Source organism: Crinia signifera, chromosome 12 (assembly GCF_055691185.1).
Source record: "Crinia signifera chromosome 12, ASM5569118v1, whole genome shotgun sequence".
Classification (NCBI taxonomy): domain Eukaryota; kingdom Metazoa; phylum Chordata; class Amphibia; order Anura; family Myobatrachidae; genus Crinia; species Crinia signifera.
The window spans coordinates 29,947,723-29,962,768 of record NC_139228.1 but is presented as its reverse complement, the minus strand read 5'-3'; the positions used below and the strand labels follow the sequence as shown (position 1 = coordinate 29,962,768).

Sequence of the window (15,046 nt, the reverse complement as noted above, 5' to 3'; positions counted from 1 at the left end):
CTGTTATTTCACGGAGTCTCCTGCAGAATGCAGGAGGGGAGGTAACTATGATATAACAGTGTAATGTGGGCTAGGTGACATGAGGGAGATTGCTAGACTAATAAGGGAGAATGACAAAAAAGCACAATGTTACAAGCAAGAACTCAACCATACACTACTGAAAGTATAACCAACCTGTCAGCTCTCGGTCTTTAAATGGATCCTCCATGTCTGTATTTCTCCACCTTGCATCACTTTCACAAACTGGAGTTTCGTATCTGTGTGTGAATCAAGCACAAAGAAAGAGTTTAGATTACATCCTGCCCAAACGTTAGGAGAAACAGTGAATAAAACAACTTGCCGTGTAGATGTTCCAGGCAGTGGGCGACCAGTGTCCACCAGCACACACCAGCAATAGCCCGTGGACTGGTGGCACTGCACCGGTTTGTAGAGACCGCCCGGCGAACACTCTGGAATTACAATTCCCTCTCGTGGATGGTCTCTCGCCTCTTCCAGAGCACTTTGCCTTTCTTGATCACAGGAATTCACCTTCTCTGCATGGCAATAACACAAGAAGTAAAGTATCTTAAGCCCCATACACACTAGGCGATATTAAACAATATCGTTCAGAAAGGTCTTTCTTACAGAGCATACACACGGTGAGATATGCACCATATTTTTATAGAAGCAAAATCGAATAGAAAATCGAATGGTTTTTCTACATTCAATGCAGATTCGATCCCAATGTGTGCTCCTGTGTAGTGTAAATCGAATAGAAAAGTAGTCTCGGCAGCCAAGACACTATAGTGGAAATCTAATGTGTTCACTGCAGCATTCGATGTCCATCTCCTGCCTGAAGCCTGTGTTAATAAAACTACAAATCGAATGGAAAATAGTGGAAATCAAAAAGGAGTAGAAAAAATTCAGGTCAAATAGTCCATATCGAATAGAAATCAAATCAAAAACGAAATCGAACTATGTGTGCGCACCTTTAGCGATATTGGTTACAATATCTGCTAGTGTGGACCATACCTGCCGACTTTTTTAAACTCCTCTCTGGGAGAAGCCCGGAAAGGAGTGAAAGCAGGGCTGGACAAGGCTTCGTTTTGGGGGCGGGGCGAGGCTGACGTCACCCAGGCCTGCCCCCACGACCGGCAGCCTCATTAATTATCGGGTCCTAGGATGGGGGAAGGGGTTAAAATGACGCGAAATGCCACGATTTGCGTCATTTTAGCCCCGCCCACGAAATTCAGACATTTTTACAGCGGGGAAGGGGGAGCAGGGGCTGTTGCTACAATGCGGGAGACTTGCCCCACTTCCCGGGGGGGCCGGGAGGGGGACCCGATTTGCGGGACCCTCCCGGCCATTCCGGGAGGGTAGGCAAGTATGGTGTGGACACTCCACATCATTAACGATGAGCGTTTCCTACAGCATGACCATCGCTATCACATCCCCGGCATCAGCAAGTGTGTATGCACCCGATGCCAACCGATTCCCCCCAAGCTGGGTCCCCACCACTGCCGATATCGGTGTCAGTGGGAATCGGCTGTGTGTAGGGGGATTTACTGTTTCTAAGTATTAAAATGCTAAATTTTTGCTTGTGCACTCCTCTATGGGATCCAGATGATATGTCGAAAGGTCAACAGTGTCTGTGTCAACGCCATATTGTTGACATGAACAAGGTTGAAAGACAAAAGGCTAACAAGCAAAACCTTAACATCGCAATGGTCGACAGAGGAAAAAGTTGAGTTTTTCATGATTTTAGTTTAAATTTTTTTAAACTATATAATACTGTAGCATCCAAGAGGACTGCGGCTGTTAACGGTCAAGTGTTTAGAGTGCAGCGCGTTACCTAGCACAAAGCTTTCTCACCATGAGAGGGTGTGCAGTACATTCAATGGGGGGGTCCACATGCTCGGGTGTCAACCTTAATACCAAAAAACGTGAAAAACTCACTTCAACCTTTTTCATGTGTCAAACTCTTCCATTTCCACCTTTCCCTGGTGTCCACATTTTTGTGTCGACCTTGTGCATATGTTTTGGTGTCGGCCTTATGATCTATTCCCCTCCCTATAAACATATTTGCCAAATCAGGGACCGTTGCAGGATTTCCTGATTTGTCCTGTGGGGGCGGTGGTCTAAGGGTAATAGGCTCTGCATTGACGTGAGGGCGTTTCTTTTGGGATATATCTGGATTTTAGTCACTTGCCAAAAATCTGCTTAATTTTCTGCAAAGCAATTCCTGAAGATACCATTACTAATTAGGAATGGGGATATCATACTAAGCAGACCAGCATATGGAAAACCGTGCTGCACACTTGTATTTCTTCTTTCAAGGTTACTAGATGTTGCCATAATGCCTATGTCTCAACACACTGCAAGACTAAAATAAGACCCTTATGCTCAATACCCAATGGGGTTTGTGTCATAATATCTGCGCTGTACCTGACACGATCACATGACGACAATGCTCTGCATTACTGGCTATACAAGCTGTACAGTTTAGCAAGGTTTTGGCTGTTTGACAGTGAAGCATAGCCCCAAAAAGCCTTATGTTGGCCCTCTCTGGTATCCCGGCTGCCAATCCAACTCTTGGCGTCATTATTGTAACTGGAGAAAGCTTTAGCTGCTCAGACAGAATTAATTAGTTAGGAGACCAAGGGAACGTATTTAGAGTGACATGTCCCCTTTTATCCATAAAAGGAGAATGCAGGTGAGTTATGAGAGCACAAAGTTGCTTGGATGGGTTCCAGGTAGATTTCAAGCCAACTCACACACATTACTCAAATGGTATGGCAGAGCGGCATACCTGTGCTCTATACAATCACTAGATTTACTTATAACAGCGACGTTCTATTCATACGAAGACACAACCCTGCACTATGCTCGGAGACCTCTACTGTACTGTTAAATAAAAAAGCATATTAATAAGACTTTATTATTCACCACCAATAAATATTTTCTTTTGCTCACTCGAAGGAATGTCCATCATATGAGATCATAGTCCAACGTTAGAAGAGAGATCACCCATCACTCTTCCTATGTGTTGGCAGAGGCCATCATTAGTCAACTGTTGAAGACTACCTATAGCCTACACAGAAGGCCTCATTAAGGAACACAGTACAGATCACTGTGGTTTGTGTACTGGTGAACCTAGTCCGGTGAACAGGAAACTCAGCATTCTAAAGAGTGGCCATCACACAAAGTAGACGTGCAGGTAGTTCTGTGGGATGCAGAAATCTGTGCAAAGATGCTAAGGATTTATCAAAATTCAACCTCTCATCGCTCTAGAACCATCCCTTATATTAATGTTTTAGTTTTTACTCCCAAGGCATTGCTTGGTTTAATTTTACCCTCATTTGACACTGAGGGGACATGGAGACATACGTGTAAAACATCTACACTAATGCAAGATTAAATTCAGCTGTTTTTCTTGACATAGAACTAACAACTGTGGTTTGGAAAATTCAAACCAATCGGGCACAATGAGTAACCTCACCCTTTAAAAAAAAGGGGGGAAGGAGAAAAAGGGATGGTATTAAGGAAATGGAAATTGCACACAAAGAGCATAAGATTCTTATATGGTGTAAATACCAATGTATATAAATGTGTAGTTGGCTGCTCCCAATTACAAATTGGATAGTTTGTATGGGGACAAATATAGTAAAATCAGATATATGTGATGACTCACTTATATCTAGAGAGCCAACTGGTGTGGCGCTCTCTAGATATATGTGAGTCATCACATATATCTGATTTTACTGTTTTTCTTGACAGAAAATGTGCCCCCTTCTGCAAAGTAAGGAAAGCCTATAGAACCATTCCCTCCCCACCCGTTCCTCCCATTTACCAGCCATGTTCCACAAATGAAAATAGTGGGTTGCAGAGTGGTGGTGCCACTGCGCAAAGCTGTGTGAGGGAACCCTGTAGCCTGGAGAGTCGCCTGGTGCATCCCTGGGACACACCGAGCTTCCTCCTCCCACCAGTGATACTGTGATGTCAGATGGTGCAAGCTCCTACTCTCCTGACAATACCACCACCCTGCTCCTCAAACGATCTATGGTGGAAATCTAGAAGAACAAATACAATCAATGGAGAGTTTGCAATTAAAGTGTTTTTGTGCTTTGTAAATGAGGTTAATTTTTAGGGGGAAAATGCAGCATATCAAGTCACTATGAACGTACTAAGTGGCTGATTCTGGTTCACTCGCAGTGAACTGATAACCGCCCCTGCCTGATGCCCGGGTTTGCGCATGTGCAAATTCCGACTTGGCAATTTCCATTGTCGCCGGACTTTTCGCAATGGGGAGGGAGGGGGCAGGACCGGGGTGGTGCCGGCGCTGACACATGGGAATGCCCAGTGTTTCAAGGGTGTCCCAATGAAAACAACTGGCCGTCAAATTATTTCTCCTTCTGCGGGCACATGCCAGGTGATGTGTTTTAATAACACGTCCAATAACATGGTTGCGAGGGGATGCAGCGGCGCGGGGCATTTTTTCCCCTGGGGCGGGCACTCTGGGTCTCAGTAAACTGCAATCTTTGCAGCTTACCGAGTCATCCAGAATCAGGCCCTGAGACTCCTATAAAAAAGTGAAAAAAATATCTGCGCATCGGAGAACAGGCGGCTACAGGAGTGGTAACAGGTGGCACTTTAAAACGAAATGCGGTTGATAGGTTGACAGTCAATAGGTCGACCACTATTGGTCAACAGGCAAAAGTTCGACATGAGGTTTTCACTTTTTTTTTTTTTTTTTAAAAGGTGGATTTTCATAGTTTACCATCCAAGTGGGCATAGAGTGCCCGAAGAATGGCGAGCGAAGTGTACACGGTACACTTTTTCCGGTGTCCATGTTCACTTAGAAAATAAATAAAAAAACATTATAAAAAACTCATGTTGACCTATTGCTTGTCCCTTTGACCATGTCGATCTGATGTATGTCGACATTTTGCCTGTCGACCAATTGTGGTTGACCTATTGACGGTCAACCCTACGACCCATACCCTGTCAAACCAACCAAGTGAATAAATCAAAGGACACAAAAAGAAACTTCACTGATGGTTAAGCTCAAATTAAATAAATAAAAAACAAAAACAAACCACCACCAACCACTCAACAGTAATACAATAAACAAATCACACCCTAATGCTACTAATAATGCAAGTGCCTCCTGCAAATCCTCCACCACAGGGGTCTTCTATATAGTCCTGAAGCAACACCCGCCATGCATCAGTGCCCAAATTAAATGGTCTTACTCTATGCAAGATGATAAACAGACTTTCCATTGGTTTTTTTCCCCCTTGCTGCACTGAAGCAGCATTAAATATTCCAGTCGCAGCCATAGAGCAAAGAAGAAATGAAGAATCTAGTGCAACACTTTCAGTGATATCTTTTTCCAAGTGTTCTACGTCAGCTGATAAGCTGACGTAGAACACTTGGAAAAAGATATCACTGAAAGTCTGTTTATCATCATGCATAGAGTAATAGTTACTTTGGCCAATGCATACAATGTGTTGAGAAGACCGCAAAATCCCGCAGTGAAGGACTTGTCCAGCTGCTTGCAGTAGTTGTAACCATCGTGATCCAGGAAGAAAGGACCCAAAAATATTCCCAGGGAAGCAATATGCCAAGCTCCGCCTCCTCCTCACATCCCTGGCACACCACATGTTGCATTATTAGAACGGATTGATGATGCAAAAAGTAGTTCGTAGTAGTTTTACTAAAATAAAATATAATTAATTAAAAGGGAATACAATTTTTTGAATTATTTATTACTTTTTGAAATAATACATTGTAGTATCCTATTGACACGCATCTACCCTGAACACAGCCAACAAATCCACATAAAGTGTGTTTTGGGTGCCCTACGGAATGAGAATTTGGGTGTGACTATAGCAAACAAAATCTTGGGCCAGTATTAATAAAGGATTTCCTTCTGTGTTATGCAAACATGGATAAATCCAATTATTTCCTATGCGACACTCCTCTTTAAGCCTTTTTATATGTTTGCACATCTGGTACTATTGAAACAACAGTTCTTAACATTCGTGCTTACGCTACTAAACCGCCAAACTCAAGGAGATATCGTTAAACAAATGAGCTTTCCGCTAACCAAATGCTACATTTAAGGACACATTTATCCAATCGGCCCCAAAGCCAGATTTTAAGACAGAAAAAATAAATCAAAAAACGAAACCAATCCAGTTCCAAAACGATTCTTTTCAAAATAAAAATGAACACGTGGGGACAAATTTACTAAAGTTTGAGTTTTTAGAAGTGAGATGTTAGATCAGAGGTCCCCAACCTTTATTCTCTACAGTACCCCTTGATTATGCTTTTCATTTAGGACTACCCCCCTCCCCTCAATTTGAAATATCACAGTACTTCTGAGTGGTTGGAAGTGAGAGTTATGCCCGGTCCTTATCTAGGGAGAAGCGGAAGAGTAGTGTGCGGTCAGGAATCGGGTCCCTCTGTGTCTGCCCGCTTGCTGTGTACTGTCTCTGGGGATCCCGCTAACACCTGTAGGATTAATGCCACTGTTTCCTCCACTCGTGGCAGTGCAGGGCATGTGAACGCTGATGTTTGAGGGCAACGCGGGTAGCTCCTACTGGATTGCTGGTTGGGCAAAAACATGTGGAGAGGTTGATGACGCAACAGGCGACTCCAGAAATAAAGCAACATGGTTCATTTAAAAGGCAAAGGTAGACTTCTTCCGTTTATCGGGAGACTTTTTGCTCTACTTCTCCCAGTACCAATTTTATTTTGCCCCAACCAGTCTGCAGTCTACCCCAGTCATACAAGCAGGGCTATTTCTTAGCCGGAACGGTCTGGAATGCCATTCCTAAAGTTCAAATGAAAAATTACATTAGGAACGGTTTTACAGAACCTCTAGTAATGCTTAGTAAACGGTCATTTATGGGCTGCATTCCCTTTCTATACACTGGCGCTGCGGAGCAGAACGCAGCCGATCATGTCCATTTTGTGGAATCTGGACGGCTTCTCGGGACCCTGAGCAGCCAGCTATATGTCATAAGATGACCGCAGCCCCTGTGCTGTCCGCCCACGAGTGTCAATCATTAAGGAGGGTCTCCAAACGGGCTGCCGCTGTTTTCTCGCGGAGACTCCAGGAGAGACCCTGCCCTGGCTTGTATGTTTCTGCAGCCAGCCTCAAGCAAATAGCGCAGGGCCTGGGAGACTTTTTATCTTTTGTATGAATTTACCCCTCTTCCAGTTCCCCTGTGTACCTGCCTCTATTAGTCCCCTTGTACACCCCTCTGCCAGTCCCCCTGTACACCCCTCTGCCAGTCCTCCTTCACCCCCATCTGCCAGTCCTCCTCTATTCCCATCTGCTAGTGCCACAGTAGCCCTCTTTGCCAGTCCCACGGTATCCGCCCCTTCCCTTCCGTTCCCCCCTATACCCCACTCTGCCAGCCCTCCTGTTTCCCCCTATGCCAGTGCACCTCTGCCCCCCTATGCCAGTACCACGGTACCCTCTCTCTGCCAGTCTTACAGTCTGCCATGTCATGTCCTACAATCTTCCATCTGAATAAAGATTACAATGAAGAAATGGTCAAGATGTGGATTTTAAATGTAAGGAACACTAGTTTTCTTTCCCAATATCTGTATTGTTTATATATGATAGACTGACATTGTACCTTATCAAGAATGTAAAGATCCACCACCACAGCCCAAATGTTGATATAAAAAAAAAAAACCTATACACACTGTCTGAAGCCCCATGCCAAAAAAGCCCCACCCACATCTCCGCCCACTCTGCTCCTTCCCAGAGAGTTCCTGAACCTATTTTTCCTACATAAATAGCACTGGGTCTCTCACTTCTAAAAACTCACACGTTAGTAAATTTACCCCATGCAATGCGCTGACTTTAGGGCCTTTCAGCACTTCACCGTACAATAAGACCCATGACCGGAGCTGGCGAATGCTCTGTGGAACAGCCATGAAATTCTGACCTTCTCTAGGTGCTATCCTCTTTGCAGTATCCTGAAGCCAGCTAGAACAACATACACTGGTAGGTAGAAGAGGACTTGTAGTTCTACAACAGCTGAAGAACCATATAGGTTGCTTGACAATTTTAACACAATAATTTAATTTAAAGGAGGTTCTCATTCTCTCTCTCTCCCCATGCAGTCAACAGATGAAGTTGGTAATGTTAACATTACAGCACATGCTGGTGGAAAAGAAAAAAAAATCTAAGCAAACACATGTACTAGATTAGGTCATTACTTGCTGCATGAAGAGTTTATACGAATGCTCAATCTGTACCTGGCAACCAGCCGCTAGACAGTGGAGAGACAGATTGACAGGTTGCAAGTTGTAAATAAATAGGCTTTTTTCTCCGCTTTGCCATGATCCGAGCGTTTACAAGTGACCCGTACAGATGTGACCTATGCCTCCACTAAGGTATCGCAGCAATATATTATTACAGTATTGCACAAACTTTCCATGGCATTCATAAATAGTAGTTAAATGCGTCATTAAATTGTGGCGTTCAGTGTTTGGAAAAAGGAGAACATAACCCTTGTAGGACTGGAGGAAAGCTTCTAAAGCTTAATATTTAAAAGGTTTATGTTCTAAGCTTAGATTGCTTATGGACGCGAGTGTTTGAGTTATGGTCTGAAACGATCTCATAGGTTTAAAACAAGCGCTTTGCAGTTCGAGCTGTAGGATTGAAATAAAAAAAGAAGTTTTGTTTCCTAGGAATGTGTCCACCCCTATACATCAATCAGCGAGGGCTTAACCCTTGAAAGAGCTCAGCGATATTATTATGCACAAATACACAGTTATTATGACATTACTGGTGGAAGACTTTTCTACTGATGTATTGTAGCGTGATTGGTTCTAGAACGGTATAATTGTAGGTGTACTGTATGACTGGGTAAATGACTATTACTGCCTCAGTAACATGGGGGGGCTACAGGTGCTCAAACTTCAATTTATATATAAAAACAAAACTCCCCCACACACACCAGCTCATACTTACCTACCCTCCCGGAATGGTCGAAAGGGTCCCAAAAATCCCTCCCCCCCCCCCCCCCCGTGCATAAGCGACACACTACCTCCTTTTGGCAGTTAAATACTGGCAAAATTTGCAGGTCTTTGGGGGGGGGGGGGGGGGGGGACTAAAATGATGCAAGATGCGTAATTTAATATCACCTCCTCGCTGAAGAGCCCTAAATCACAGCATTTACAGGAAAGGGGAGGGGCTTACTGGCGGCATCATCATAGGATGACCGTTCTCGTTAGGCTTCCTATGATAACTATAGCCAGGGGTTTACTAGCCCTTTAAATTAATCTTTTTAATAAATAATGGCTTTCACAGGATACTGAACATTAGACTTGTCAACAATCAGCCTATAACGGGGCCCTGGAAGGCAGGTGACATGATATTGGCAAGTAAGAATTTCTAATTTTATGCGTGCTGGAGGTACAAACATGTTGGCAATGTTGGTGCCTGCAAGGTGCCCATGGTGTTACATTGCAAATTTGAATGACCCCTCCTTTAGAAAGAAAATACTGTAGAAATTGCATCTTGTGATTTATGAACGTTAGTACACCATGCAAAGAAAATAATGCAGCTGCTGCAGTTGTACAGTCATTTACATAGAGATACATCGTACCTGATTGCCTCATGCTAGAGCCATTCAATTTTGCATCTTTTATAACAAGGTGCTTGATCCATAGCGTTGGGGCAGTGATATCTGCAGATCAAAGGTAAAAATAAAGTCATTAACGCCTTCTTCCCTCTAGCCATAATATCCAATATACAGTATATAGAAAGAATAGTTGAATAGTTTTCAGCATTCAAAAAAGTTTCTTTCAGAAGGGTACAGTAATGCTAAGGGTGTGCAGTCAGCAGTTCTAGGTCAACAGTTACTAGGATGACCATTAATGGTCAACAATGACTAGGGGGGGGGGATTTTGCACGTTCGCATGGGGAAGAGAGATGTTTAGCTGCCTGCCCTCTTCCTGTACAGGGAGTCTACAGATCTAAGACACCAGAGATTGACTAAGATTTGCGTGCACCTTTGAAATCATTCAATGGTCGGCGACTATCGAATGATTTCCGGGTCCCCGCAAGCAAGCTTATGTTTGACATGAGTTTTTTATGGTTTTTTTTAAAGGTGTTTTTTATACTTTACTATACAAGTGGGCATAGAGTGGGAATATAATAGTCTGTCCGAAGCATGGTGAGTGAAGTAAGCCATGCAAGGGGACACGGTATATATACGGTGTCCATGTTGACGGACAATTACATAGGCACCAAAAATCATGAAAAACTCATGTCATTTTACTGGGATAGGCAATACACATGCGTGGAGATTGCACAGCACGTAACAGTTTTATACTAGGTGGTGTTTGCAATTGGGGGAGCAGAGACGGGTATTTCCCAGTGACTGACACTCAGTGGCTATAGAGTAGAGAGATCCAATATTTTTAACACACTGCATTCTGTTACAGCCAAATACTCTGCATTTTGACTCATGAGTGCAGAGCACCTGCTGACATTTTTCTAAACACCAGTTCTGAGTCTTGGACTGGTTTGCATGTCCAAGGTATGGCTTTTTAGCATAAAATGTTACATGAAGTCCAATTCTGGCCAGACTGTAGATACGTGTACCGGTGTCCCACTTGTTTTCCATTTCTGAGCTGAAAGCACTTCTGGACACCTTCTGATTTTGAAGGAAAGTAAGCATGATGTGTGTTTTTTTTGATGCACTGGCCGGCATCTGCATCTAGGGTCCTCAACGTTGTCAGTTTCTTTGTGAGGATTCAAAAATACTTGAACCGCACATCTCAGTAGTCATTGTCTGCTTTCTTCAAGTAACGTGAGTGCCACTTCTTCTATTGTATATATATATATATATATTTTTTTTAATACAATATACTTATCAATACATCTGTTTAATTTGGGGATAGTAATTTAAAAAAGAAAACATAAATGTTTGCACTTTAACAAAATCGGTAGAAAAGTGCTGATACTTCAAAGCACAGTATAGGTGATATGCTATAACAGCACATGTCCGAGTCTACATTGTGTGTGCAAGCCCATGACCTGATCAGGAGGAAGGTGATTTCCTGAGTCAAAGACTGAACCTGCCATGTGCGGGAACAGGAAATTGCTGACCTGTGGGTCATTGTCACTTTTGGAAACGATCAAGCGGTGAGAAGAAATGAAACAAAAACAGGTGTTCATCACAGTTATTTACATGGAAAGATTAGGAACCGTTACTAGCAGCCCTTGATCTCATTCAGTTGGGGCTAAATTTACTAAGATTTGTGTTTGTCCGAGTTTGCATTCTTGCGTGTGTCAGACACGGGAATTTACTAAAGGCAAACACGAGAGTGTTTCATAGAATCGAACTTCTGAAACTGGGCAAAATGACAATTAAATGCACCACATGCCTGACTTGGAAGTAATTTCCCCAGGAGACAATACAAGGAAATTTACCAAGAATTGTGCATTAAATGGGGCAATGCACTGAAGATGGTTCCCCCTCGGTACTGAGGACGCTGCCTGCACTGATGACACTGCCAGCACACCTACACTGCTGACACCACCAGAACCATTGCACTGCCGACACCCCTGCACTGCCAACACACCCTCACTACGAATACTGCTGGAACCCCATCACAGCAAGTGCACTATTGGTGTATTCGACCTGCACTGTATCCAACCCGCACTATTCCACACTGTATCCAACCTGCATTGTGTCCATTCCTATCTACTGAGGGCATTTTAAGGATTACTCTCATCCATTTTCGGAGATCTATCCGTTTTGTTGGTAATCCCAACCATGCAACCTTTCATACCAGCCAAAAGTCCCAGGTTGGACCCAGGAACAACCCGTGACTAGCGCTGGTGTGCAAGGTTCCTGGGCCAAATTCCCGGGAAAATTTGTCGGGTTTTCAACCCTGCTAGCTAGCAGGGTTGCTCCCGTGACCAGTCCGGGTTACTAGCTGGTGTGAAAGGTACTTTACCGGGTCTGGGTGGCAGGCAGCGGGGTCCGGGCAGCAGGGATCTGGGCGCTTGTAGAACTATTTGCCGGGCAGCAAGTGCTGGATTTGAAAACATATCGAATAGACTGGCTAGATGCTCTAAGCCAATGAGTGTCCGGCCAGTCTTTTTAAAATGTTCTCAAAGTCTGGACCCAGCTGCCTGGATGCCGCTGCCCCCCCCACACACAAGAAAATGTAGGGACAAGGGTGGTGTGAAAGGGGCCAACCCGGGAATGTCCCTGCTTGATCTAGGGACCATTTTCCCGGGTAAGTCCCTGAATTTTCTGGTTTGAAAAATTAATGCGTGATCTAGTGTGGGTCAGATACAGTCTCTCTAATCTCCTGCTATAGAATAGGATTTCAAATGAACAATCTTACAAGAGTTAAAACAACGAAGAAAAAAATGAAAAAGATTCCCTACCTTCACCTTCCAAAACAGGCCGCGTCTCCATGGTAGGTGTTGGCTTGGACCCGTCATCTGAATTTAGAATGAGAAAGAAACGAAAAGAAACTACCATTATTGAGGTAAATGCTATCTACTCTGCAGAACTGTTGAAGGTTTGGGGTTTGTGACGTGGGCTGGCCACGTCAACATACAGAGACAGACAACAAATTCTGATCCATTCTTAACATGAAAAGGATACTCTACTAACAATTATTTTTTACTGTTCAAAATATGAAAGCATTAGATAGGAAGTATTCATTTTTTTCATGTGTCATTATTATTACTCAAGAGCGATTAAGACAAGAAAATCAAATTAAAAATTCTATAACAATAAATAAAATAAAGATAGATCGATAGATAGATTGATAGATAGATAGATCGATAGATCGATAGATAGATAGATAGATAGATAGATAGAGGCTAACCAGTATCTTGCGAGACAAAAAATCTAAGGCTAGAGGCAAGTCGGGAATATCTGTAACTCCGCCCATATTTTTAAAGCGGCAATCATTTACAAGGCAAAACTGACCTGGTTTTGACTTTTAAATGATTGCAACTTTAAAAATACAGGCAAACTCACAATAATTTGCCAACAGTGTGGACCTCGCAGGCTATAACATGATGCCTTCATTGTGTGAATACCCTGCGCTTATTACACATAGGACACGTACACATTTCAAAAACATAGGCCAAAGCCTCGTCTATACAGAATTCACTGAACACCCTTTTCCGCTGCCCTCCATGGACTCTGTTCTCCTGGATACTAGTCCTCTATGTCTTCATCTTGTGGACCTAACCATACCATCGAAGAAGGGCAGACGGACAAGTCTACCACCCTAAAGTCCTCTCACGTTTTGGAAGGGTGGATATGGGTCATGTGACTCTTTATACAATGGATCCTTGTAACTCAATATTCCATAACTCTGAGAGTGTTTATTTAGTGTGGACTTGACCTTGTCTTTATGGACTTCAGGCATTATGTTACTGTACTTGTGCTTCCGTTTTACTTCTTTTGGAAACAGTAAAAATGCATTGAAAGAAAACAAAAGGCCATTGGTGTAAATTTTCTTAAGATGGGAGTTCTATTGAAGATTCGATGTTGCCATAGCAACCAATTAGATTATATCTATTATCTTTTAGATAAGGTGCTAAATGAATAAGTAGTAGTATCTGATTGGTTGCTAGGGGCAACATCGCATCTGCAATAGAATTCCCTACAACCAATGAATTGCTACAATGGCAGAAATGTATACATGTTGGTGGTCACACATGAAGCACTTACAATCCACAGCGTGACCACGCCCAGTATTGGTAACAGCATGGAGCGGAATGCTTTGACATTTTATATTAATATTGGGGTTCATTTTCACCATGGCCCTAACTGTGTGGAGTTTGTATATTCTCATTGTGCTTGCGTGGGTTTCCTCCGGGAACTCCCACAATCTAAAAATGTACTGTAAGGTTAGTTGGCACAATATTACCATTATATGTACTGTATGTACAGTATGTGTGCCGCGTTCGTGTGTGTATACCACTGTGCCACACCAAATCCTCAAAGATGTCACAGGGAAGATGCTACAGCTACTCCTCTTCCCCTCTTGGCAACACTGACTGGATGCAGCAGCGTCCAACTTTGAATTAGGCACCGTAACGTCCCCTTGAGGCAAACTCACTACGGGCCAGATGCACTAAGCTTAAAAAATTATAAAATGGAGAGTGATAAACAGCCAGCCAATCAGCTCCTACCTGCCATGTTACAGACTGTTTGAAAAATGTCAGACAGGAGCTGATTGGTTGGTTGTTTATCACTCTCCATTTTATCACTTTTCAAGCTTAGTGCATCTGGCCCCCTATGAGGTAATTTGGTCCCTTTGATGAAGATATCCAGAATAAAAATTATTGTGTATCTACAGTATATGGCGCCACCAAGTGTCCATATCACTGTAGCGTGAAAACTTACAATGATACAAAAATAATTCAACACGTTTCAGCCGGTGGGTCAACAATGAATACACAGTAGCCTTCAGTGACCCCGGTGGTAAATTATCTAAGATGGGAGTTCTATTTACAATGGGCTGTTGCTCATAGCAACCAATCAAATTCTATTTACTTATTTAGCACCTTCTAAAAGATAATAGATAAAATATGATAGGTTTGTGAAGGGCAACATTCCACCCTCAATAGAAGCCTCTTATGAAATTTACCCCAGAGTGGCCTGCAAAGGGTGAGCAGTGAGGGTCATAGTAGCTGAGTGGGTGCACCTTGGAGAAAGCGGAAGTGCAGGGCTAGAGGATGGAAGGCCCTGCTCGTGTGAGTGTATAGACTAGTGGATTGAGGTTGGAATGGGAAGAGGGTACACTTATGGAGAATGCATTGTAGATTATGGGCCAGATGTACTAAGCTTCAAAAGTGATAAAATAGAGAGTGATAAACAACCAACCAATCAGCTCCTACCTGACATTTTTCAAACACAGTCTGTGACAAGGCAGGCAGGAGCTGATTGGCTGGCTGTTTATCACTCTCCATTTTAATCACTTTTGAAGCTTAGAGAATCTCCTTCTTGACTTCTTTCTGTTTCTTTTTGGGGGAAATCTTTAAAGCAAGAAC

General features: G+C 43.1%; 1 protein-coding gene across 9 annotated transcripts in view; it reads right to left on the bottom strand.

The window, feature by feature from the left end:
• Window positions 1-15,046, bottom strand: part of SMOC1 (SPARC related modular calcium binding 1) — a 206,915-nt gene that overhangs the window by 36,799 nt on the left and 155,070 nt on the right. For 8 of the 9 annotated variants that reach the window (XM_083167351.1, XM_083167350.1, XM_083167348.1 and 5 more), the window contains 4 exons: window positions 12,416-12,505; window positions 9,615-9,695; window positions 341-533; window positions 175-257 (listed from right to left, as the gene is read on the bottom strand). In XM_083167351.1, the coding sequence (XP_083023477.1) occupies window positions 175-257; window positions 341-533; window positions 9,615-9,695; window positions 12,416-12,505 (447 nt within the window). The remainder of the gene's footprint in view (window positions 1-174; window positions 258-340; window positions 534-9,614; window positions 9,696-12,415; window positions 12,506-15,046) is intronic. The other variant, XM_083167345.1, reaches the window with a different exon arrangement.